The 26,203-nt window shown below is 38.1% G+C and overlaps 3 protein-coding genes across 3 annotated transcripts; 2 read left to right on the plus strand and 1 right to left on the minus strand.

Moving 5' to 3' along the window:
- The first annotated feature begins 6,333 nt into the window (after positions 1–6,333).
- Positions 6,334–7,910, plus strand: LOC121401216 (protein ANTAGONIST OF LIKE HETEROCHROMATIN PROTEIN 1-like). The gene is made up of 2 exons (XM_041585546.1): positions 6,334–6,639; positions 7,464–7,910. The coding sequence occupies exons 1-2, from the start codon at positions 6,334–6,336 to the stop codon at positions 7,908–7,910; spliced, it is 753 nt and encodes a 250-aa protein (XP_041441480.1).
- Positions 7,911–20,189: 12,279 nt separating this feature from the next.
- On the minus strand, positions 20,190–22,671 carry LOC121401420. Its single transcript, XM_041586040.1, has 2 exons — positions 20,601–22,671; positions 20,190–20,333 (listed from the first exon to the last, which is right to left on the minus strand). Exon 1 carries the CDS (start codon positions 22,517–22,519, stop codon positions 20,690–20,692), a length of 1,830 nt encoding a protein of 609 aa, XP_041441974.1. The 5' UTR covers positions 22,520–22,671; the 3' UTR covers positions 20,190–20,333; positions 20,601–20,689.
- An 8-nt stretch (positions 22,672–22,679) lies between these two features.
- LOC121401419 lies at positions 22,680–25,258 on the plus strand. Its single transcript, XM_041586039.1, has 2 exons — positions 22,680–24,847; positions 25,115–25,258. Exon 1 carries the CDS (start codon positions 22,692–22,694, stop codon positions 24,756–24,758), a length of 2,067 nt encoding a protein of 688 aa, XP_041441973.1. The 5' UTR covers positions 22,680–22,691; the 3' UTR covers positions 24,759–24,847; positions 25,115–25,258.
- The last annotated feature ends 945 nt before the right edge of the window (positions 25,259–26,203 follow it).

The following is a 26,203-nucleotide window of genomic DNA, read 5'->3' on the forward strand; positions in this document are numbered from 1 at the left end:
AGGAACCACTCCCCTTTTTCTCTTTATGGAGATAATAAACTAAAACTTTTCTTTGAAAAGTACCTGTAAGTATCATACTCATCTTACATGTTAGGTAAATTTGACTACCTATATAAAAAAACATAATGTTACGTTAGGTGTTCCAAACACAGAACAGACCCCAAGATCCCGTCACGGCTCACTATTCTGCCTTTAACATCAGCCTTTCACTTTGGGAGAAGCCCTCCGCTACTCGGATGCCGTCAGGTCTTAATGTGAGAGGATCTAGGAGAAAGTTTTGAGTAAGCAAGGGATCCATACATGCAAATAGGAACAGAGAGTAGGAGCGTGGTCAGGAACAGGAGTCGATGCCAAATGGGAAGTGCAGTACAAAATTGGAAGGCAGGAGCGTAGTCAAGGACACAGGCTGGGCTGATACACAGTAAAACAACAGTAGACAGAATCTGAAAGAATGATCAAGATACAGGCAAAAGTCAAGATAGGCAGCAGACAAGGCTTGGTCAGGGTCAGACAGGGTCAAAAACTGGACAGAAATACTTAATAAACACACCCAGGAACTATATCAATAGACCTAGGTTGGGCAATGAGTTTCAGTGCAAAGACTCTTTAAATATTTGTGAATTTCGCTCGATGATGTCAGATGCACGCCCCGGAAAACCCGGAAGCAATGGACGCAGACATGCAGGAAGGTACGCATCTGTGTGAAAAGATCAGTAACGTAACTTGGTGGGGGCGGGCCCTGGTGCGGGCTGTGCAGATGGGCCGGCCCCCACCCTCATCTGCGCGATTTTTCTCTGCCGCTGCAGCCGACTCCAGACGATCTTCTGGGGAGGCCCTGAGGGGGTGCGGCCCCTGGCCCATTTGCACCCCCTGCTCCCCCGGTAGTTACGCCCCTGGAGAAGAGAGAGGTGGGCGTCCACGCTGGAGGTGCACCGTGCATCCCAGAGGGCCTCCCACTAGACCACCAGGGGTGAGTTTACTGATATTACCCCCTTCCAGAGGGGGCCACCGGACCCCCATGCCTACCAGAAAACCTGGCATGAAATTGGCGTTTTAAATGATTGGCATGAAAATCAGAGGCTAAAACCCAAGACCTCCTTGATCCTCCTTGATATACTGTATTCTTCCACTTTCCAGAGAAAGTGGATAAGTTCTACCCCTAGGAGGGGAGGAGTCTGGAAGTAACTCAATAGCAAAGTGGTAAGGGCCTGTGAGGGGGTAGGGTTTCAGCTGCCTTTTTACAAGACATCTGGAAAATGGTGTAACATGGGGTTAACCATTCTAGAGTGGTTGCCGCTAGGGTATGGGCAATTTAAGAAACAAAGATTCCCATTCTGGGTTCCACTGTATTTTCTCACTAGAGGACCAATCAAACCAATGGAACTGCCATTTATTGCACACAACCTAAGAGATGGGTTCTGGGGTTCTGAGGGTATGTCATGTTTACGTACAAAACCAAAATCCAAAAAATTCCCTGCCGCCCCAGAATCCAGAAAAGCAGAGCTCAGTATGTAAGCCTTTTCCAAATTTAAGAGGACTGGAATCATGATTTGTGATGAAAATGATGATTGGGGAGTAGAAATAGCAACTCCCCAGACCTGTTTAGACTCTGCCATTTCCTGGACTCTTGGGACAAGAGTCGTGAAAATGCCCTTTATCCCCACAATATAAACATAACCCATTTGCCCACCTACGTTCCTTCTCCTCAGGAGACAAAAGAGTAGAACCTATTACATTAGCATTAATTAATATACATTAATTAAAAGTGGGGAGGGGTGTGTGTATGGATGCTGGGTTTTCATTTGGAGGGGTTGAACTTGATGGACTTTGTCTTTTTTCAACCCAATTTAACTATGTAACTATGTAACTATTTGCATGGGTTCAGCAGGGGGTCTTGGAGCAAACTGCAGGGGATTAGGGCCCAATTCTGGGGATGACAGAAGTAGTGGCCATAACCTCTTGACGTCTCTCCCTATCAACTTATATAGCCAAATGCATGAGTGACTCAAGTGAAGGCTGCATAGGAAGTGGCAGACGCAGATGCGCAGGAAGGCTTGCATATTCGCAAGACGAGAGAGGTGGGCGTCCCGACTGGCATTGGAGAAATATATAGGAAATACATTAAATTACTTCATGGGAGAAATACACTAAATGACATTTGCTTCATGGGAGAAAACTGGAGTGGCAGAGGACAAACTGAGAGGGGGATCTAGAGCTATGTCTAATTTTCTATTGTCCCTCTGATTTTATTGATGCATTTTATCAATGAAGAGTAGCATTTTTAAGAAAATATTTGATCTTTGTCCATATGCATATCTACAGGAGAAGACTCTGTGAGTTTAGCATTTAAGGTGGAAAGGCCCTGGCATAGGGCGGCAGGATTTTAGAGGCGGCATACTAACCAGCTGCATCCACATTTGTTCTAAAACACTGGGAAAATGCAGGAGATTTGTTAGTTTGAAATTTCCCCAGCACCAATCTTCAGCGTTCTTGTCCTTAAGAAGATAATTTGCTTATGTGCACATGCCAAGAGGAGGGGTGTTGGGAGCAACAAGCAGCTGTGGGCCTAGGGACACCCAATGAGTAAATCCAGCCCTGTGTGAAAATGTTCAATTTGGAATTATAGTTTAATAATATAATATATATATAATATAATATAGTTTAAACTAACTATAGTTTAAATTTAACATAGTTTTGGTTAAGAATTCAGCAAACTTAAATTAATTATTTTCTTTTCTGGGCAAGAAATATAGAATAGTCCTGGAATAGTATAATATTGTAAATTTCTATTTCCAATTTGTCAGCATTTTTGTAGGCTTGAAGGAAAAATGGGCAATGACAACCCCGGGATTATCTTTTGACTGTTGTTTAAGGGGGGCAAATATATGAAGCTGCTCTGAGACTAAGTTGTCTTTTCAAGCAAATCTATTTATCTATCTACCTTTGCTGACCAAAACTGTTAACATTGTTATTTTCCTCCTGGTCCTTTTTTATGGCCTTTGCCCCAATCATATTTTTCATGTGATTTCCCATTCATTTTTGTTTACAACAAAACAAACTTATACTTATTTTAAAAGTTATTAAATATTTTCTTTGTGTTTTGTATTTTTTTTAAAAAAAATCATATTATCCGTTTTTTCGACTTTTTCTCTATTTAGTTATTTGATTTATCGTTCTCTTCCATTGCTAGTGCTGTAGTTTACTGTTGAGGTTTGTATTATAATGTCTTACATGTAAGCAAAAATAACCATGCAACTTTAAATGACTGACTATGTTCAGTGTATTCAAGTTATCTTGGATATTTCTACGCAGTTTATAAGTAAAGCCTGTGAAATATAACATGAAGGAAAAGAAAGCAGGCTGAGAAGCACAGAGATCCTGCATGAAAGGCTCTACAACTACGTTAGCTCTTGAGAGACAAAATGCACCCCTAAACCATCACAATAAAGGGCCTATTCATCATGCTGTGTAATACATAGAAGAAAAACATCACAGGTGACGTTGCCTATAGCAGCCTAGGTGACTGTTTTACTTAGCATAATAAATATACCTCTATATGTGATCAAGTGTTTGGTAGTTTGTGGGATAGGCAAGTATTTTGCACAAGAGACAATGGCATTCACCAGTGCCAGTTGTCAGTGAAACAACATCCCTTCCCTGACTTCCCAAAACCAGCACTCTTACGGGATACACCATCATTAAGGATTTTACTTCATCAAATAAATAGTCATTATGGAAATTCATGCAGAGATAGGAATGTGACTTGTAGTTTCTCTTTAGTTGGGGAACATTAGGTTTGCAGTTATATGTTGCCAAATTGTATATAATAGGCTACTTTTTTTCCTGGTAGTGTTAGCTTTTTGTCTTATCGCTACTCCAGTCAATGGAAGGATCATGTTGCTCCCAGCTCAGCATGATGCTTCTCCTGCAGCTCCCTCTTCTCTTCACTGCAGCTTGGGGTCCATTTTGCACAACTGTATATGCTCATCCTTTTTTTATTTATACTGCACCATTCCTGCCTGTCAAACAGCATGTTCCTTCCATAGACTAGAGTAGAGATAACACATCACGTTAGTCTGTAGAAGGTCAATGCTGCCTACAGCCCAATGTGACCCACACAATAGCTTTCAGGAACATCAAGCATTGCTGTAACGGTCAGTATGGGCTGTGCTCACTATTTAGTAGTAACCCAGGCATGTTCCTATACATTTTCCTAGGAATTTGTCAGTATCACTTTAAATTCCACTTCATCCCTGCATGATGCTTCTCCTGCAGCTCCCTCTTCTCTTCACTGCAGCTTGGGGTCCATTTTACACAACTGTATATGCTCATCCTTTTTTTATTTATACTGCACCATTCCTGCCTGTCAAACAGCATGTTCCTTCCATAGACTAGAGTAGAGATAACACATCACGTTAGTCTGTAGAAGGTCAATGCTGCCTACAGCCCAATGTGACCCACACAATAGCTTTCAGGAACATCAAGCATTGCTGTAACGGTCAGTATGGGCTGTGCTCACTATTTAGTAGTAACCCAGGCATGTTCCTATACATTTTCCTAGGAATTTGTCAGTATCACTTTAAATTCCACTTCATCCCTGCCCTATTATATTCTTCTTTTCTTTTTAGTTTCCTGCTTTCCAATGTGGTTTTGCAGATAAGAATATGCATGAAATATCAATATTTCAAATGCATAAGATGTTAAAATTTCATGCATATTCAGACAAGCAAATAGTTTCAGTTATGCATGGCTTCATATGGCTGGCAGAGGATCCTGTGTGTGGTTATAATATGAGTTCTTGAATACCTTCATAATGCAAAAATGATACAAACTGAAAACACACATTTATAGGATTGTGCCTTATTATACACATATATCTTCCTTATAAAGAGGGTTTTCTAGCAGAAAACATCCCTACTCCTACAGAAAATAAGATATACCTGCAACTTCAGCTCCTCAATACTAGTATAGATGGAAATAGTAAACCAAGTGGTGACTATGGTTGTTTCAGTGTAAATGCTACCAGAGATTTTCATGGAGTCTTGAATGCCCTTAAAGTAAACAAAAGTCTCCAGCCTCAATAGATGTTCCTTTTACATCATGTTCTATAAAATCTCCCCTTTGGCATGTACCTAATTTCTAAGGAAAACCACCCCTGGTTGTCAAATCATTCAATCATCTTCAGGAAAATTAATGTTATCAGAAGCAGGGCCGGATTTACATATTGGACACCCCTAGGCCCACTGCCGTTCAACGCCCCTGTCCCCTCCCCTTTATTAGTGCAAATTTTTATCATCTGGACTGGAGCAACAGAAATGTAAAAAATGATCCCCAGTGTTTTTGAACCAATGTGGGTGTGGTTGGGCAGCATGTCGCCCCCCTAAAATCCTGCCGCCCTAGGCCCGGGCCTAGGTGGCCTTTCCACAAATCCAGGCCTGATCAGAAGGAAGTTATAGTTAACTCAGGCTGAAAAAAGACCAAGGCCATCAAGTTCAAGCCCTTCAAAATGAAACCCAGCATCCATACAAACCCATACTCACAATGAACCCTCCATACACTCATATAAACTTTATATACACCCAAATCTTAACTAATTGTAAGATTTTAGTATCGCAATAGCCTTGGATATTATGCTAGTCCAAGAAAACATCCAAGCTCCTCTTAAAAGCATTAACAGAATCAACCATCACAACATCATCCGGCAGTATGTTCCACAACCTCACTGCCCCCACTGTGAAGAATCACCTATGCTGCTACAAATGAAAGTTCTGTTCCTCTAGTCTAAAGGGGTGGTGGTGATCCTCTTTATGGGGAATAAAGGTCCCCTGTTATTTGTCCATAACTGTACTTAATTTGCTTTAGTAGACACAGAATGAGAATTCTTGGAATTAAGGTGGCCATACATGGGCAAACTTTTATTGTTCTGCGTTGAACGATCGTATCGTTAAACGATCGTCTGACGATCATTTTACCATATGATATGCCATCCACGGAGAACGATTATATGAACAGATATAATCGTATCGTTTGCCAAAATAAAAGAATGATTATACATCAACGTACGATGCAATATAAACTTGTGGCGGAAGCAGGATGTACAGAATACAGGAAGTGATGTAAAACATTAGTCATTGGTGGATGTTTGTTTGCCGAAAGTTCCTTAGTGTGCGGACGAACATTGATCAACAAACGATCTGTGGAATGGCTTTGTTTATGGATTCAAAGCATAGAGCTGCACTTGCTATAGTTTTATTAACATCAGTACAAAAGAAAAAAAAAAAGAGATCATTGTGGAGCAAACGATGGTTTATGAAGCGTGAGCAGTATTCACACATGGGTCTATTGAAAGAGCTGAGAGAAAGAAACCCTGGTGATTTCAAAAACTACCTACGGATGTCAGACAGCAGTTTTAACACTCTTCTACAAGCGGTAGCACCACAGATTTCTAAACAAGACACATGCATGAGGCAAGCTATACCTGCAGAGCAGAGATTAATTGCAACACTACGATATCTTGCAACAGGAAGGTCCTTTGAAGATTTAAAATTCTCAGCGGGAATTTCTGCACAGGCTTTGGGGCGTATCATTCCAGAAACCTGCAATGCCATAGTGGAAGCACTGAATGCAGAATATTTAAAGGTAAAATCTCTATTTGTTTAGTTTACAAACTTTCAGATTAAAGCCCTGCCAGGTTCACCTCCCACAGCCATCATTGGACAGACAGAGTATTGTAAAGTTTAACATTTATTGAAATGAAACATAAATAAAATATAAACAGGGTGTACCAATAATACATACAAACTATATAACTGGAATTATAATTTAACAATATATCAACTATATTACAAAAAAGTGCAAAAACATCCAATTGTGCACAAGTTTATAGATGAGAATATTGCGGTTGTTCCTGTTCTGAAATAGAAACATTATTTTTAAATCCATTGTTTGTTGGTATAGGAGATACCATCGATGGCCATGCCGTTTGTTGGTCATATGTTACAACAGAATTTGGTGTGGACATTCTGTGTGTGTGCTGAGGAAATTGATGTGAAGGAAACCAGTTTGAGTTATTAGTGCTTTCATATGGATTGTCCATGCATCTAGTTGTGTCATTTAGTTTTTTTCTTAGGCCTCTTTGCAGGGATTCAGTTATAATTGATTCTGCAAACAGCCTCTGTTCTTCATCCATTTTTCTCAGTTTGGAAGCAGTCGCGAACCCAAATGCATCAAACTCATCTGATGGCATGTGAAGAAGAGTAACAGCTTCATAATTTACTTTATTTTTTCTTTTCCTGCCCTTGGGCATTTTTTGTGACATACTATCTTCTTGTCCATCTGTGTTTGGAAGGCTGGAAGCACTAGTACTGCTAGTGTGTTGTGATGCCTGTGAAAATAAAAAAAGTGTGAGAAATGTAACATATCAATTACAATGAATATAATTTCTTAACCTTTTTTTGTTGCAGTTCCCCTCAACTGAAGTGGAGTGGAAAGCAGTAGCTAAACAATTTGAAGATTACTGGAATTTTCCAAACTGTCTTGGAGCAATTGATGGAAAGCATGTGAGGATCCAGCCTCCCTCCAGTTCTGGCTCCTATTATTTTAACTACAAGGGGTATTTCAGCATTGTGCTTTTGGCAATAGTTAATGCCAAATATGAATTTTTAATGGTTGATGTGGGGAAAAATGGAAGAGTGTCAGATGGTGGAGCCATGGAACAAACCTTATTTTATCAGCAGCTCAAAAATGACCAATTACACCTACCACCAAATTCTGATTCAAGAGAAGGGATGAATTATGTTTTTGTTGCAGATGAAGCTTTTGCATTACATAAACATGTTTTAAAGCCTTTCCCACAAAAAAATTGTCAACTGAAAGAAGAATTTACAATTATCGGCATTATGGCATACTAGCTAATCGATTTTGCATTTTCCATTCCGCCATAAATCTATCCCCAATAAAAATTGATAGTGTTGTTTTGGCCTGCTGTGTGCTACATAACTTGCTACGCCGCACAAGCAGCGCTTCCTACATGCCAGGAAATATGGTGGACAGAGAGGACATCGATCAACAAACTGTTATATCAGATGAGTGGCGAAGTGAGCCAAATGGACTTTTGGAACTGCAAGCTGCTATATCACGAAATGCTACTATTGAGGCCAAATTAAGCAGAGAGAAATATGTTGATTTCTTCAATGGCACTGGTGCAGTAGATTGGCAATCAGCTATGGTTTAAAAATGCTATCAGCTATGGTTTAAAAATGCTATCAGCTATGGTTTTAAAATGCTATCAGCTATGGTTTTAAAATGCTATCAGCTATGGTTTTATGCTTCAGCATTTAATGTGTACCTAAATTGTGTCAGCATTCATTTTAAAATAAAGTAAACATAATCTTTAAAATGTATATGTATACATTGTGTTTTTTATGAGGTTACCTGGGACATATGTTCTGTGTGGTCCCCTTGTTCTTCAAGTACTTGTTCAGCTGCGATGTCATGCGCTTGTACGGCTGTTACATCCTCTGATTGGCTTGCCTGAGTCAGTTCCGATTCAACATGACTTGAAAAGTTGGACCTGGAGTCCCTTGCCACCTCCTGATCCACTGTAAACAGTAGCAGATCATAGTACCATAGTTTCGGAACATATAAGTCATCAGCTGAGGCACCTGATTTTTTGGAAGCTTGCACTTTGTTTAATTCTTTTTTAAAAACAGTCCTTACATTAGAAATTTTCATCTTCACAGATTGAACATCAGCTTTAGGGCACACTGATTTGCAAAGGTTTGCCAATTCTTCATATGCCTTTTCTCGTTTCATTTTATTCATGTAATCTTCCGATTTCACTTTCCAGAGACAAGGAAGGGCCCGGTACAATTCAATAAATTCTCTCAGGAATTCTGGGTTGGTAAATTTTTCTGATGGCATGTTGATAATGTAGCTGAGGAAACAATCAAAACAATGATTAATAGTAATAACTACTGGTGTACAGGTAATTGCATTGACTATGTCATAAAAGGCATGCTTACCAAATTATGTTAGTAGAAAGACGAAGGGATAATTCTACGATCTAGATCAGCTCGTTCGGTCCCACAAACTGCGCGACAAACGAACGAACAAACGGATTTATCGTAGATTTCACTGGCTCCTCCTACTTCCGGTTGTGACATCACACAGGTTTCTCTGATGCAGCAGCACAGTGGAGAAGCCATGGAGGAACACAGTAGCACAAGAAAGCCTACCTATGAGGGAGACAGTGGAAGGAGAAAGGAGGAAGACAGTGCAAGGAGAAAGGCTACTGCTATGTCCAAACAAGAGATGGTGTACATGGTGTCCATCCTGGAAGAAAAAGATCATGACTGCAAAGAGGCAGAGTATTCAAGGCCGAATACAAGGAAAAATAATATCTTGGACATAGTCATCCAAGGGCTTCACAAGAAGTTTGGAGTAACCAGATCAAAAGACCAGCTTCGTTAAAGATGGTCAGATTTGAGGTTGAGAGAGCGAGAACAACTTCTAAGCATTAGAAGGATAATTAAAAAAAGGGTATTTTTATTACTTTACTATATCGAAGTTCTAAAACGTGTTATTTACCTTTTTTTTTTTTTTTTACAGAACAAAAGCGTAAAAAGTTGCTTTGGACCAGAAAATATTCTAGAAGAAGTGCCTCTTCTTCTGTGGGCAAGCCTGATCTGCCAGAGTCAGAGGATTGTGAGAAGGATGACAGGGAGGAGAATAATGACTCGGATGACACTGTGACCATTGATCCACTTGAGCAGTCCAAAACCTATGCAACCTCTGATGCAACAGAAAATCCAGTGGAAGAGTTGAGTGACACATCTCCTAGCAGCCCATGCATTCTATTAACCAGTACAGGTAGGTTACACATTATAGTTCTAAGCAGCCACCACTGTTAAATAAAAAAAGAAAAAAAATATTAAAACAATTTTCCACTTTATTTCACAGAAGAATACATTGCACCACAAAAACTACTGTATCTTTATACAGAGGGACAGTCAGATGTTCAAATTTCAGAAGAGTTTTCCATTGCAGCAGCAACCAATGACTCTGATCAAAAAAAGAACAAAATATCTTAGGGGATATTGAAAAATGCAAGCAAATCTTGGCAAACATTAAAAAATCTGTAAGTTCATTAGAAACAACACTTGAGAACATATGCAAAAAAGTTTCCAATACTGGTGAATAATTTGCTGTAAAAATCTTGTGCATTTTTTTTCCCAAGTATGTTTATCACATAATGTTTTGCATGTGTTTCAAATGCAACCAAGCTTTTAATACATATAGAGATTTTTATGTGGTTTATAATGTTTATAATACACAAAAGCCATGAATATCCTGTAAATTATATCCTTATAAACGGTGAGTTCTGATGTCATCAGTTATAAACGGTGAGTTCTGATGTAATTTCCGTCACATGACTCACCGAAACTTGTGTATTATAATAAATAAAGTACCCCCAGTTGCAAAATATGAGGATATTAGAAGTTACCTCGGAGTTTCCTGACCTGTATAAAAACACTCGGCCTTCGGCCTCGTGTTTTTATATGGTCATGAAACTCCTCGGTAACTTATAATATCCTTATATTTTACAAAAGGGGGTACTTTATTCACTATATAATGTTTTTATGTCTGTGCTGTACAAGTGGCAGCCCCTCTTGTCTTGCCCAACATTTGTCTGGCTGCTGTGACTGCTTTGTGTAGTTGGGTATTGGTTGATATTGTTGTCCACCACCTGTCTGGTTTTTGTGTATCTGATAAAATCAGTATCTATAAACAGAACAATCAGACACAGACTGTATACCCTGCACTTTCACACTTGTGCCAGCATTGTGTCATTGTCTGTAGTATATAGTCAGTTTCTCCTTCCATGCCCCATGCAGACATTTGGATTTATAAATAAACTTTCTTTCACATATGAGGTTATAGGATGATATTTCTGCAGTGAGCACCAATTTATTTTTCTTTACATATGGTTAATGAAGCTTTAAGCAAAGAATGTTCTGGTCCTTCTGTATATGTTCGTTGGCTTGTGCTACAATCCTGACATGCGCAAAGAACGATCGTTCTACGACAAATGTCTGTATTTCACACTCACTGGCCGATTTTATTAGTGAACGACTAAAATTTTTCAACTCATCCGATCAATTTTGTGAACGATAATGTTGAGACGAACGTTCGTACACCATCAACTATCCGATAACTTACCGATATTATCAGAACGTTCTGAAATTGGTCGTTTGGAAGTAAAAAATCTGCCCTAGTATGGCCACCTAGACAATATGTTATCTACAAAAACCCCTAGATCCTTCTCCTTAAAGGAAACCCTCCAACACACTGCCATTTAGTGTATAACTTGCATTTATATTATTTTGGCAAAGTGCAGAACCTTGCATTTATCAACATTGAACCTCATTTTCCAGTTTGCTGCCCAGTTTTCCAATTTAGTCAAATCATTCTGCAAAATGACAGCATCCTGCATGGAACCTATAGTTCTGCACAATTTAGTATCATCAACAAAAATAGAAACAGTACTTTCAAAGCCCTCCTCCAGGAACAAGTTGAAAAGCAAAGGACCAAGTACAGAGCCCTGCGGGCTAACAACACTGGTCCAATTAGAAAATGTTCCATTTACCACCACTCTTTGTAGTCTATCTTTTAGCCAGTTCTCTATCCAGGTACAAATACTATTTTCCAGGCCAACATTCCTTAATTTAACCAGTGACCTTCTGTGTGGCACTGTATCAAATGGTTTAACAAAGTCTAAGTAGATAATATCCACTGCCATCCCAGAATCGAGGTCCCTGCTCACCTCCTCTTAAAAAGAAATGAAATAAGTCTGGTAATATATATTCTGTATAAAACAATTCTGGTACAAGCTCATAGTATTATTATTTGTAATTAAGTCAAGTACCCTTTTAACAAAATAACTATGCTATGGTTGCTATGGGTTACTAAACCCGGTTGAAACTTTGGTAATATATGATAACTGCTGAGGTTACCCCTATAAATTGTGGGCTCAGTTGATAAAATACTTGATATTAAATATACTGTGGCCAGTGCAGCCAAATCACGGTACACCACTAGAAACGGTCTTAAAATAGAAGGCATACGCTGGAATCACTGAAAATTTTATATTTAAAGTTACTGACTGTAAATTTGTGTTACAAAAAAATGCCAAGTATGGGCATTAATAGAAAGTGCTTTCATTATAACACTGGGCCAGGTTGCAAAATGTGCATGGGGCGAGCATATGCTGGGCTTAGGGATATGAAAATAGATCTCAGATGCAGTGTAAATGATATAAAAGGACAGTTCAGGCAGGGTGTAAAATGTGGAGATAGGTAATCTCACAGGGAAAGAGAATCTCAGATTTAAGGATTTAGAGCAACAATGTCTGTCACAGCATAATGTTTGTCAAGAACAATGCCCAGATTATGTATCTACTGTATGTGAAAATGGTTGAAAGAAGAAGGCAGAATGGCTGTAGATAAGAGCAGGAAGAACAGGAAGAACAGAAATAGAGAGGTATGTGGTAAGTAAGCAAAAATTTATGAACTAATTACACAACTAAAAAAGCAGGGAAAAAAAGATAACTGTTCTTAAACTGAAGCTGAATTAAGTGATCCTTGACCTTCGGAGTGCGCTGCAACATTCTTTGGATTTACACATTCTCAATCTGTCTACATTGAATCATTTGGTATAAAAAGACTTAATAATGCAAGAAAGAGCCTGTTTACAATATGGCCAAAGTTACGGGGCCCATTAATTAAACCTTGAATTATCTGGCCGAGGGGAAAACTCCAATTTTTCAAAGAAAAAAAATAGATTCTTGAAGATTTATTATACCCCAAAGCCGAATCTCAAACCTGTTGATGGCCATGTAAAACTCATATGTCCCTGAAGTTGTTTCTTGACATCGTGGTCTGCGCTGGAAAGGCCGGGTTTTCGTGGAATAATCCGAAAAAGTTGACTTTTTGCAGAGACAATTCGATAAAGTTGAGTTTTCAGAGCATTAGTTGTACCATACGAATTGATGCTTAATTTTCTCACAACGTTTTTTTACTCTGACTTTTTCAAGAAAAATTATTGATAAATGAGTTCAGTTCATGGAAGGGAGTTTGGTAAACTTTGTTTTAAATAAAAAATTATATAGTTTTAGTAATTAACCCACTAAGAGTACCCAAGAACAAACATGCAGTAACTATACTGAAATATATGACTTGTATCTTTATATATATTTTCACCTTTATTTCCTTCTTCATTCACTTTGAGGTTTTTTTTTTAATTGTTCCATGTCTTGCCCTAACTCCTGTTATGACTTTTTCTCCTCCTTCTGTCCCTTTCTCCTTATGTGAATTCTCGTTTTAAATGGTATTCTCTTCACTTTCACTTTTTAAATGACCTACTACTTTTATTTCCTTCTCTCACTTCCACTTTTATGTTTCATTCTTTCCATCTCTTTTTTCTGTATGTTGTTGTCTCCCCATCCCCTTTCTATTATAATATTATCCTTATGCTTTTTCCCCTGATTATATTTCTTTCCCTTGTCTTTCACGTCCTCTTCCAAATTAGCACTGTCTGCTATTTCCTTCTTGACGCACATTTATTTACTTCTCGTTTCCCAGTTCCTTATACTCTCCCTAGCATGGCTAGCATTAGATGGCTTTCCATAGGACAGCCTATAACTGTATACTTACATATGGCAGTTGGTCTCTTTTTTAACAGCATTTTATTTCATAGTTTTAATTTGTTTTGTATTGACACATTGAAGCTCATTATAATAAGTGTGCCATGGGTGCTGGCTGTTTTGCTGCATAAATCAGCACAGTTCTTACCCAAACTGCATTTCTGTACACCTGATATTTATAAATGTCCCACATGAATTAGTGTATTCTTGCCTTCTATTAAAATTTTCACACCACTCTTTTGCACATACTTCCTTCTTGCACCCAGCACTCCCAGCATGCACAGCAAACACCAACTATTTAATGTTTTTAATGCAGCTTAACACTTAATTCACATGTAACACATAGATCACATGCAACACGTGGTTAGTAGCTCCCACACTCGCTTATGAAGTCACAGGGATAAAGGTTTTAAAAGGTTTCAATCAAAGGCACAGTATTGTTCAATTGCAATTTTGAATTAACCATTGTAAATGCACTTTGCAAATAAATAAAACATTGTTGTTAGTATTCTAAATGTAAAGGGAGATATCAATGTTAGAAAAAATCACTGTATTAGGTAAACTTTCAAATAGTAGAATATAAAGGGTAGTTATAATATGTGCTGTGCTGAGCACTTGTCCAATACAAGGTATTACTATAATCCCCATACCCTAACCCAACCATTTCTGCTATTATAGATTAGCACTCTGCTCCTGTGACTGGTGCTTAGTAGTATGCATAATTTATCCACTAATAGAGGTTTATACTCCAGAATTTCTAAATACGATAAATGAAGGCCCTACCACCACTGCCAGACACTCCACTCAGTGCTAAGAAGTAGTGGTCCAAGAGTTCCATGGTTGGTTGGCATAGCATGTAGTCTTTTGTGTTTTTCTGTGGACAAGCAATCCTTGTGATGATTTAGGTTATTTATTTGCTTGATTATATCCTTATATATAGTTCTGTTGTTTATTAACAGTAATAAAGCTATAGCAAATGGCAACCCTACATGTGTGTCCTCCTTGTCTCCAAGGGGGGTGACTGAGGGATGATGTTTGGAAAGTTTCAGATTAGCCTGCTGACTTGTTGCTGCACAGTTATGCCAGTAGCCATTGTTCATAATGCACTTCATGTGCCAGAACTCACTGCTTTTTAATGTATATAATTTGCATGGGATCCCATTACATTCCAGGTCTCATTTTTAAACACAAGTAACATAGTAACATAGTAAGTTAGGTTGAAAAAAGACACACGTCCATCCAGTTCAACCTTTTAACTTTTTGACCTGCCGAACTGCCAGTTGATCCAGAGGAAGGCAAAAAAAAACCCTTCTGAAGTCTCTCCAATTCCCCTCTGAGGGTGAAAAAATTCCTTCCTGACAAAATGGCAATCGGACTAGTCCCTGGATCAACTTGTACTATGGGCTATCTTCCATAACCCTGTATTCCCTCACTTGCTAAAAAGCTATCCAACCCCTTATTAAAGCTATCTAATGTATCAGCCAGTACAACTGATTCAGGGAGAGAATTCCACATATTCACAGCTCTCACTGTAAAAAACCCCTTCCGAATATTTAGGCAGAACCTTTTTTCTTCTAAACGGAATGGGTGACCTTGTGTCAGCTGGAAAGACCTACTGGTAAATAAACTTTCAGTAGGAGAGAGGAGAGCACTCTGACGCAGATTAACTGCTTGTGATTAATATTTATTTAAGCTGCTATACACAACATGTTTCGGGCTGTAATTGCCCTTTCTCAAGTGTCAGAAAGGGCAATTACAGCCCGAAACATGTTGTGTATAGCAGCTTAAATAAATATTAATCACAAGCAGTTAATCTGCGTCAGAGTGCTCTCCTCTCTCCTACTGAAAGTTCAATTGTTTGGGATGTTCGGTACATCTATTCGGGAGGATTGATGCATTCATTCATCAGGTGCTAATTGGCAGAGCGCGGATTCCCTACTTCCACTACTGGTAAATAAAGCATAAAAGGGATTATTATATGACCCCTTATATATGTATATATAGTTATCATATCGCCCCTTAAACACCTCTTCTCCAGCGCGAACATCCCCAATTTGGCCAGTCTTTCTTCATAGCTACCTTTTACCAGCTTAGTTGCCCTTCTCTGTACCCTCTCTAATACAATAATGTCCTGTTTGAGTGATGGAGACCAAAACTGTATGGCATATTCTAGATGGGGCCTTAACAGTGCTCTATAAAGTAGAAGAATGACCGCTTCCTGCTGTGAATCAATGCCCCTTTTAATACAGCTCAAGACCTTATTTGCCCTTGATGCTACTGACTGCATTGTTTGCTACATCCAAGTTCAAATTAAATTCTAATCTACAAAGACTCCAAGGTCCTTTTCCATAATGGATTTGCCTAGTGCAGTCCCATTAAGGGTATAAATGGCTTGGATATTTTTACATCCCATGTGCATGACTTTACATTTATCAACATTGAATCTCATTTGCCACTTAGCTTCCCAGATTGCCAATTTGTCAAGATCGTGTTGCAAGGATGCTGCATCCTGGATGGAATTAATTGGGCTGGATAGTTTTGTGTCATCTGCAAATACATTGCTTACAATACCCTCCCCTAAGTCATTAATGAACAAGTTAAATAAAAGTGGACCCAATACTGAGCCCTGAGGGACCCCACTAAGAACCTTACTCCAAGTAGAGAATGTACCATTAACAACCATCCTATCTGCCGAGTTTTACTTTATTCAAACTTAAGGTTTCAGTCACTATAAATTATTCTGTGTTAGAGACATCTGCATACTGTGAAGGTCCACCTGTGAATTTCATATGTGACCTATTACAATTAACTCTAAAACACAACTATTTTAATTTCGAAAACTGTTTCTATTTGCAAAAAGAGGGCACAACCATGGGAGCTGCCTTGGCACCTGCTTATGCCAACTGCTACATGTCATTGTATGAGAATAGATATATAATGTCAAAATAACAATCTAACATCATAAGTTACTATCGCTATATCAATGACAACTTTATTTTGTGGCAGGGTGACCAGAACTCCCTAGAAAAAATGGTGGCAGATCGAAATGATTTGGATGCACCTGTACACTTTACTCTCTGGGTTGGTGATAAAGAAATGCAATTTTTGGATGTTTCCATTTCATTGGAAGAAAGTGGATTGGGCTATAAACTTTACCGGAAATCAACGGATAGAAACACCATTTTACATTATAATAGTTTCCATCCACCTTCAACCAAAAATAGTGTCCCGTTCTCTCAGTTTTTGAGAGTAATCCGTAACAATTCATGTATGAAAAGATGCAATGAACAGTTACAAGAAGCTTATGATCGCTTCCTGGAGAGGGGCTATAAACATACAACACTAACTCTGGCGATGAATAAAGCTTTAAAACACCAGAAGAGCAAAATGACCCAAAGAGAATGGTGATTACCACACAATACAATACTGGTACCTCTGTCATAAAAATATCGTTAATAAAAACTGGTCAGTTTTGGCTAGTGACAGTAGTTTACCAAATACATTAAAACAAAAACCCATGTGGGGATTTAAAAGATGGAAGAATTTAAAAGATATCTTGATGCCTACAGATCCCTTAAAATGTTATAACACAGAACCTTTACGGTTGGCACCACTTAAAAATGGGTAGAAACATGATAACTGGTAAAAATCACCCTCACACCAGTAGACCCATAGAGATCAGACACCGCATAACATGCACCACCATCCATGTGGTTTATATCATAGTGTGCCCATGCGGGCTGACCTATGTAGGAAAAACCCAGAATACCATTCGAGAACGCATGGGAAACCATAGGTCATCTTTAAGGGCTGCATTTGAAAAGGGACAAACTGACATTCCTCTATATAAACACTATCTGGAAAAAGGTCATGGTCCTCCCACTAGGGATGTAGTGAACTGCCGATTTGGTGTTCGCGAACTTCGAACACCGCTAAAATCATTCGATTCGAACGATCGAAGGATTTTAATTGTTCGATCGAAGGATTTTCATTCGAATCGAACGATCGAAGCCATTTTCATCGAATGCTTTTCATTGGATCCAATGCTTACAATCGTTCGAACGAATGGAAATCGTTAGATTTTTAGCGGTCGAAGGAATTCGAATGGTCGAATGGTCGAACGATCGAACGCGAACTCAAACTGCGAACGTTCCCAAACGTTCGCGAACATTTGGCGGACGCGAACGGTCGAAGTTCGCGCGAACTAGTTCGCGGGCGAACAGTTCGCTACATCCCTACCTCCCACCTTTCAGTTTATGGACATTTTTCCCATCCCTAGAAGAGGAGGCGACTGAGGTCACCTATTATTACAAAAAGCCTTTTGTAAAACTGCTCCTATATATCTTTCTTGGATGAATGTTAATATTGTTTTTAATTGATCCATACATGTTTTTAACATTATCTACTTTGGATATATTTGTGTTTCATCTCTAGGTGGCAGCACTAATCACCGTTCTTGCAAGTAACATGGGAATTTTCGGCCTGATATTGGACACTTTATGGTAGGGGTGGTCTGTGGGGAACGTGCACAAGTGTGGCTATAAATATAAGGATGAAACCTTTTGTATATATCTTGACAAAGACCCCAGTGAGGGTCAAAACGTTGATCTAAATAAAATATTGACCTGATATATATAACCAGCACACAGGCATTGCTCTTTGGTTGTCCGTGTGCACTGTGTCTAAATTTACTATATATATATATATATATATATATATATATATATATATATATATATATATATATATATATATATATATATATATATATATATTAATAAATAACTTGGGTGCTACTCACAGAAATTGTATACAGAAATTGTAGAACAAGTACAGACAGGGAAATTTTTTTTAAAAATCACATATTTTTTATTTGAAAAATGTTTAAAACAGGCCGACGTTTTGGTCTCATTCTAAGACCATTATCAAGACTTGATAATGGTCTTAGAAGGAGACCGAAACGTCGGCCTGTTTTAAACATTTTTCAAATAAAAAATGTGATTTTTTTAAAAATGTTCCCGGTGTGCACTCGTTCTACATGGATCTCTCTCTCTCTCTCTCTCTCTCTCTCTCTCTCTCTCTCTCTCTCTCTCTCTCTCATAATTATAAAGGCCATTATATAAAAACCCGATCATGCTAAAGTGTATAACTCAAATTTATGTTATTTCTACCTAAGTGTTTCTACCTTGCATTTATCAACACTGATACACTGAACCATTTGCTTCCCAGTTTTCCAGTTTAGTGAAACCACTCTGCAAAGTGGAAGCATCCAGCATAGGACTTAGTTTTGCACAGTTTAGTACCAACAGCAAAAATATAATCAATATTTAAATGTCCTCCTTCAAGTCCCTCCACTAACAACACTGGTCTATTTAGAAAATGTTCAACGCTTTGTAATTTATCCTTCTGCCACTGCTCTACCAAACTACAAATACTATGTTCCAGGCCCATATTCCTTAAATTAACCATACCCCTTATCGGTGGTACTATACCAAATGCTTTAACAACATCTAAGTAGATCACATTCACAGCCATCTAACCAGAGTCAAGCTTCCTGCTCAATTCCTGATAAAATTCAATTAAATTAGTTTGGTGTGATTTGTTACACATAAACTCATGCTGGCACAACTCAGTATTGTGACTTTCAATGTAGTATAGTAACTTATCCCTTCATTTTCTAAAATGAGGGGGTTTGTAATGCATCCGTCATGGAACCGTCATGGAACACAAGGCTAGTCTTCTGTGATAATGGTGGTGAATATTTTGCCAAGTGCATTGGAGTCAATGGGAAGGTAAGATCACATTGCAAGGGGTGAATGATAACGATATACAAAATTCGGGGGGTTGTGGAAGCAATCTAAAGGCTAAATTAAAATATGTTTAAGTATAATAGAAGTGCTACTTACAATGCACTTCCCTGGTCAATGCATTCAGTAGTTGTGGAACAAATCCAGGGCAGCAACTTGTCTGCAAAGTTCTTTATTGGGATAATAAGTTACACAACATGTTTCGGGCCCACGCCCTTTATCAAGTGTAAAAAGGAACAACCAAAAACAATCATTTATAATCTCATGTGACTACCAGCAGTGCAGTATGGGTAAAAGTTTTCCATTAACTATTTAGTGTTATACATCTTAAAGTGCATTGTGCAACTATAACTCCCATATGGCTGCACACAGTTCATCATGGATAAAACTTTTTCATTAACTATTTAGTGATATACATCTTAAAGTGCATTGTGCAACTATAACTCCCATATGGCTGCACACAGTTCATCATGGATAAAACTTTTTCATTAACTATTTAGTGATATACATCTTAAAATGCATTGTGCAATTATAACTCCCATATGGCTACACACAGTTCATCATAGATAAAACTTTTTTCATTAACTATCAGTGATATACATCTTAAAGTGCATAATAGAGATTTTACAAATTTATAAAAGCCTCTCACAAAGTGTAAAATTACAAAATATGATCTCTAATAAATATTGTAAAAACTTATTGTGACCCAATTCATCTAGCTATTAAAAGTGACACACATTATTTCATATAATACATGTTGAAATCCCACTGAAACATAATGTTAAAACCAGGTTACTGCTCAATCCGCCTAACCTGTAAAAGACCTGTAAAAACAAGGAAATTGCCATTAGCCTATCCAATTCACTTGAAATCTTTATGTTGTATCAATTTAGCACTTCTATTATATCAATTTAACAGTACCTTCTAATCTCGCAACGTATGTTGCTATTCTAAGACATTCTGTAATTATTTCCTATCACTGGCTTCTATGTATATATTATCTTTCTTAGCAACAAGGTTGCAATATTATAGTTACCAATTCAAAAATAAACGATATATATATATAAAGACTCCTGATTGAATGGACTCACCCATATGTAAATGCAGCAGGAGTTCCATGTCATTACAACTTGGAATCTAGTTATAATTCCTGGGAACAAAGGACGACAAGCCATTACTATTAAAGAAAACATGATAAATTGCACTGCTCATTTAACCCTTTCGGATAAGCACTATCCAAGCGCTTTATCCATCTGGCCTCCCTCTGCAATAGTATCAAGTTATGATCACCTCCTCTACTGGGTTTTGCTACTGTCTCTAACACTATCCACTTTAGCTGACATACATTATGTTTTACAGTATCAAAATGTCTGGCTACAGGAGTGTCAGTATAGGTATCATTATTAAAATTGCGTATATTGCCTTTATGCTCTTTTATCCTAGTACTGACAGACCTTATTGTCTTCCCTACGTACATTTTCCCGCAGGGACATTTCAGAGCATAAATTACGTGGCTGGTTTTACATGTGGCGTATGACTTTAGTTTGATTACCTCACCTGTAATGGGATGATTTATACAAGGTCCTTTTATAATGGAATTGCAACAGTTGCAATTCATGCACGGGTATGTGCCTACTTTTGGTGTACCTTTAAACACAGTATTGCTATTATCCACTCTTGAAATGGCACATAATGTGTCTCTTATTGACTTACCCTTTTTATACGAGAACCGCGGGGGATTCGAAAAAACTTTTCCGAAGATAGCATCAGTTTGCAGAAGTGGCCAATATTGTTTCACTATCTTTTCTACCTTCTTACTCCTTTTGTCGTATGTACTTACGAAGGTTAATCTATCCGTCTCACCCTGCTTTTGTTTGGGCTGTAATAAAGCAGCACGGTCCATCCCTTTCACCTCTTCTACCACTGCTTTAAGTTTACCTTTGGGGTATCCCCTTTGCAGAAACCTTTCTGTCAGATCGCTACTTGCATGTTTATAACCCACTTCACTGGATGCTATCTTCTTGGCTCTCATAAATTGTCCCTTAGGGATCGCATCCAGTGTTCGTGGGTTATGGAAACTCTTACTGTGGAGGAGATTATTTCGGTCCATTGGTTTCCGATACAAATTTGTACATAGGCCCCCATTTTCTATTTTAATTTGTACATCCAAAAAACTAATAGTTTGGTTGGATGACTCACTGGTAAATTTGACTGTATTGTGGGCCTCATTTGCAGTATCCACCATATTATTAAATGCCTCTAACGGTCCATCCCAAAGGATCAGTATGTCATCCACATACCTATAGTAGCATCTAATATACTGCAAATATGGCTCTCTCAGAAATAATTTATTCTCCAAATCATATACAAATAAATTTGCAAGGGATGGGGCGACCGCTGAACCCATCGACGTCCCTTGTTTCTGCCAATAGAAAAGATCGTCAAATTTGAAATAATTCTTTTTTAATACAATTTCAAGGCAGTCAATTAAGAAATAAACATATGAGTTAGACAAATTAGTTTCCAAGAGAGCATCCTCCACACATTTAATCCCCTCATCTTGGGGTATTGAAGTAAAAAGGCTCTGTATGTCGATACTACAGAGCCAAATACCTGGGGATATATTATGAACCTTATCCAATTTTAACAATAACTCATTCGTATCTTTAAGGCATGTAGGCAAATTACAAACTAAACCTTGTAGATGTCGATCAACGAGTTTGGAGAGGGGTTCAAGTACTGACCCTATTCCGGACACTATGGGTCTTCCAGGTGGATTCTCTAGTGTTTTGTGAATTTTTGGCAATATATACAGCATTGGTATTCTGGGAAAGTCTGTAATAAGATATTCCTTAGTGCTCTTATCTATTGTTCCTGCAGTATAAGCATCAAACACCATTGTATCAATTAACGTTTTAAGTTTAATTGTTGGATCGCTTTCAATTAGGGAATAGTGCCCGGGGGTCTCCAATTGTCTCATAACCTCTGTTCTATATGCAGATATATCCATTATGACCACCGCTCCCCCCTTATCCGCCTTTTTTATTACAATATCTTTATTGTTTTTAAGGGTGGTTAATGCTTTCCTTTCTTCATAATTAAGATTATTGCGGACCCCACTATTGTTACCCCACACTTTTTTCACCTCCTCAGTGACCACCTGTGTAAAACCTAACACTGCTATGCCTGATTTGAAATTGCCGATTTTGAAAAAGAAAAGTACATTTATCCCTGATGTAACATGTGGGGCCCTCGAAATGTTTACACAGGTGGTCACTGAGGAGGTGAAAAAAGTGTGGGGTAACAATAGTGGGGTCCGCAATAATCTTAATTATGAAGAAAGGAAAGCATTAACCACCCTTAAAAACAATAAAGATATTGTAATAAAAAAGGCGGATAAGGGGGGAGCGGTGGTCATAATGGATATATCTGCATATAGAACAGAGGTTATGAGACAATTGGAGACCCCCGGGCACTATTCCCTAATTGAAAGCGATCCAACAATTAAACTTAAAACGTTAATTGATACAATGGTGTTTGATGCTTATACTGCAGGAACAATAGATAAGAGCACTAAGGAATATCTTATTACAGACTTTCCCAGAATACCAATGCTGTATATATTGCCAAAAATTCACAAAACACTAGAGAATCCACCTGGAAGACCCATAGTGTCCGGAATAGGGTCAGTACTTGAACCCCTCTCCAAACTCGTTGATCGACATCTACAAGGTTTAGTTTGTAATTTGCCTACATGCCTTAAAGATACGAATGAGTTATTGTTAAAATTGGATAAGGTTCATAATATATCCCCAGGTATTTGGCTCTGTAGTATTGACATACAGAGCCTTTTTACTTCAATACCCCAAGATGAGGGGATTAAATGTGTGGAGGATGCTCTCTTGGAAACTAATTTGTCTAACTCATATGTTTATTTCTTAATTGACTGCCTTGAAATTGTATTAAAAAAGAATTATTTCAAATTTGACGATCTTTTCTATTGGCAGAAACAAGGGACGTCGATGGGTTCAGCGGTCGCCCCATCCCTTGCAAATTTATTTGTATATGATTTGGAGAATAAATTATTTCTGAGAGAGCCATATTTGCAGTATATTAGATGCTACTATAGGTATGTGGATGACATACTGATCCTTTGGGATGGACCGTTAGAGGCATTTAATAATATGGTGGATACTGCAAATGAGGCCCACAATACAGTCAAATTTACCAGTGAGTCATCCAACCAAACTATTAGTTTTTTGGATGTACAAATTAAAATAGAAAATGGGGGCCTATGTACAAATTTGTATCGGAAACCAATGGACCGAAATAATCTCCTCCACAGTAAGAGTTTCCATAACCCACGAACACTGGATGCGATCCCTAAGGGACAATTTATGAGAGCCAAGAAGATAGCATCCAGTGAAGTGGGTTATAAACATGCAAGTAGCGATCTGACAGAAAGGTTTCTGCAAAGGGGATACCCCAAAGGTAAACTTAAAGCAGTGGTAGAAGAGGTGAAAGGGATGGACCGTGCTGCTTTATTACAGCCCAAACAAAAGCAGGGTGAGACGGATAGATTAACCTTCGTAAGTACATACGACAAAAGGAGTAAGAAGGTAGAAAAGATAGTGAAACAATATTGGCCACTTCTGCAAACTGATGCTATCTTCGGAAAAGTTTTTTCGAATCCCCCGCGGTTCTCGTATAAAAAGGGTAAGTCAATAAGAGACACATTATGTGCCATTTCAAGAGTGGATAATAGCAATACTGTGTTTAAAGGTACACCAAAAGTAGGCACATACCCGTGCATGAATTGCAACTGTTGCAATTCCATTATAAAAGGACCTTGTATAAATCATCCCATTACAGGTGAGGTAATCAAACTAAAGTCATACGCCACATGTAAAACCAGCCACGTAATTTATGCTCTGAAATGTCCCTGCGGGAAAATGTACGTAGGGAAGACAATAAGGTCTGTCAGTACTAGGATAAAAGAGCATAAAGGCAATATACGCAATTTTAATAATGATACCTATACTGACACTCCTGTAGCCAGACATTTTGATACTGTAAAACATAATGTATGTCAGCTAAAGTGGATAGTGTTAGAGACAGTAGCAAAACCCAGTAGAGGAGGTGATCATAACTTGATACTATTGCAGAGGGAGGCCAGATGGATAAAGCGCTTGGATAGTGCTTATCCGAAAGGGTTAAATGAGCAGTGCAATTTATCATGTTTTCTTTAATAGTAATGGCTTGTCGTCCTTTGTTCCCAGGAATTATAACTAGATTCCAAGTTGTAATGACATGGAACTCCTGCTGCATTTACATATGGGTGAGTCCATTCAATCAGGAGTCTTTATATATATATATCGTTTATTTTTGAATTGGTAACTATAATATTGCAACCTTGTTGCTAAGAAAGATAATATATACATAGAAGCCAGTGATAGGAAATAATTACAGAATGTCTTAGAATAGCAACATACGTTGCGAGATTAGAAGGTACTGTTAAATTGATATAATAGAAGTGCTAAATTGATACAACATAAAGATTTCAAGTGAATTGGATAGGCTAATGGCAATTTCCTTGTTTTTACAGGTCTTTTACAGGTTAGGCGGATTGAGCAGTAACCTGGTTTTAACATTATGTTTCAGTGGGATTTCAACATGTATTATATGAAATAATGTGTGTCACTTTTAATAGCTAGATGAATTGGGTCACAATAAGTTTTTACAATATTTATTAGAGATCATATTTTGTAATTTTACACTTTGTGAGAGGCTTTTATAAATTTGTAAAATCTCTATTATGCACTTTAAGATGTATATCACTGATAGTTAATGAAAAAAGTTTTATCTATGATGAACTGTGTGTAGCCATATGGGAGTTATAATTGCACAATGCATTTTAAGATGTATATCACTAAATAGTTAATGAAAAAGTTTTATCCATGATGAACTGTGTGCAGCCATATGGGAGTTATAGTTGCACAATGCACTTTAAGATGTATATCACTAAATAGTTAATGAAAAAGTTTTATCCATGATGAACTGTGTGCAGCCATATGGGAGTTATAGTTGCACAATGCACTTTAAGATGTATAACACTAAATAGTTAATGGAAAACTTTTACCCATACTGCACTGCTGGTAGTCACATGAGATTATAAATGATTGTTTTTGGTTGTTCCTTTTTACACTTGATAAAGGGCGTGGGCCCGAAACATGTTGTGTAACTTATTATCCCAATAAAGAACTTTGCAGACAAGTTGCTGCCCTGGATTTGTTCCACAACTACTGAATGCATTGAACTATTGGGTATTACACACAGAATACCTGTGGAAGAAGCCAACAAAGAAATTCGGTGAGCTTGCTCTGAATACTATATTTGCACTTCCCTGGTCCCCTGTCTCAGAAGTAATTCAGTATTAATTCAAGTGCATGTGTTTACAAAACAGGGGGTTTTAGTTACAAACTTCCCATGCCCCCTCCCGTAGATTTTGTTTTTCTTTTCCTTCCTCGCTCTCCTGTAAGTGATGAGTATACAGTGGTGGGGACACAATGCCATTCTTTTGTGGGGGGCAGGATGTAAGTCAGCAGGTCTTTCTTGGCACAGTCTTCTACTGGGCTCACTCTCATTCTGTCGCTGGCTTTGGAATTGTCACCAGCATCCAAAAACTTTCAGGCCG

This window comes from Xenopus laevis, chromosome 3L (assembly GCF_017654675.1).
Source record: "Xenopus laevis strain J_2021 chromosome 3L, Xenopus_laevis_v10.1, whole genome shotgun sequence".
In the NCBI taxonomy this organism is placed as follows: Eukaryota; Metazoa; Chordata; class Amphibia; order Anura; family Pipidae; genus Xenopus; species Xenopus laevis.

Bases quoted from the DNA above. Each gene is read 5' to 3' on its own strand.
- LOC121401216 (XM_041585546.1), top strand. From the start codon at position 6,334: ATGGGTCTATTGAAAGAGCTGAGAGAAAGAAACCCTGGTGATTTCAAA. The intron at 6,640-7,463 runs GTAAAATCTCTA...TTTTTGTTGCAG, and splicing joins TGAATGCAGAATATTTAAAG to TTCCCCTCAACTGAAGTGGA.
- LOC121401420 (XM_041586040.1), bottom strand. From the start codon at position 22,519: ATGGATATATCTGCATATAGAACAGAGGTTATGAGACAATTGGAGACC.
- LOC121401419 (XM_041586039.1), top strand. From the start codon at position 22,692: ATGCCTGATTTGAAATTGCCGATTTTGAAAAAGAAAAGTACATTTATC.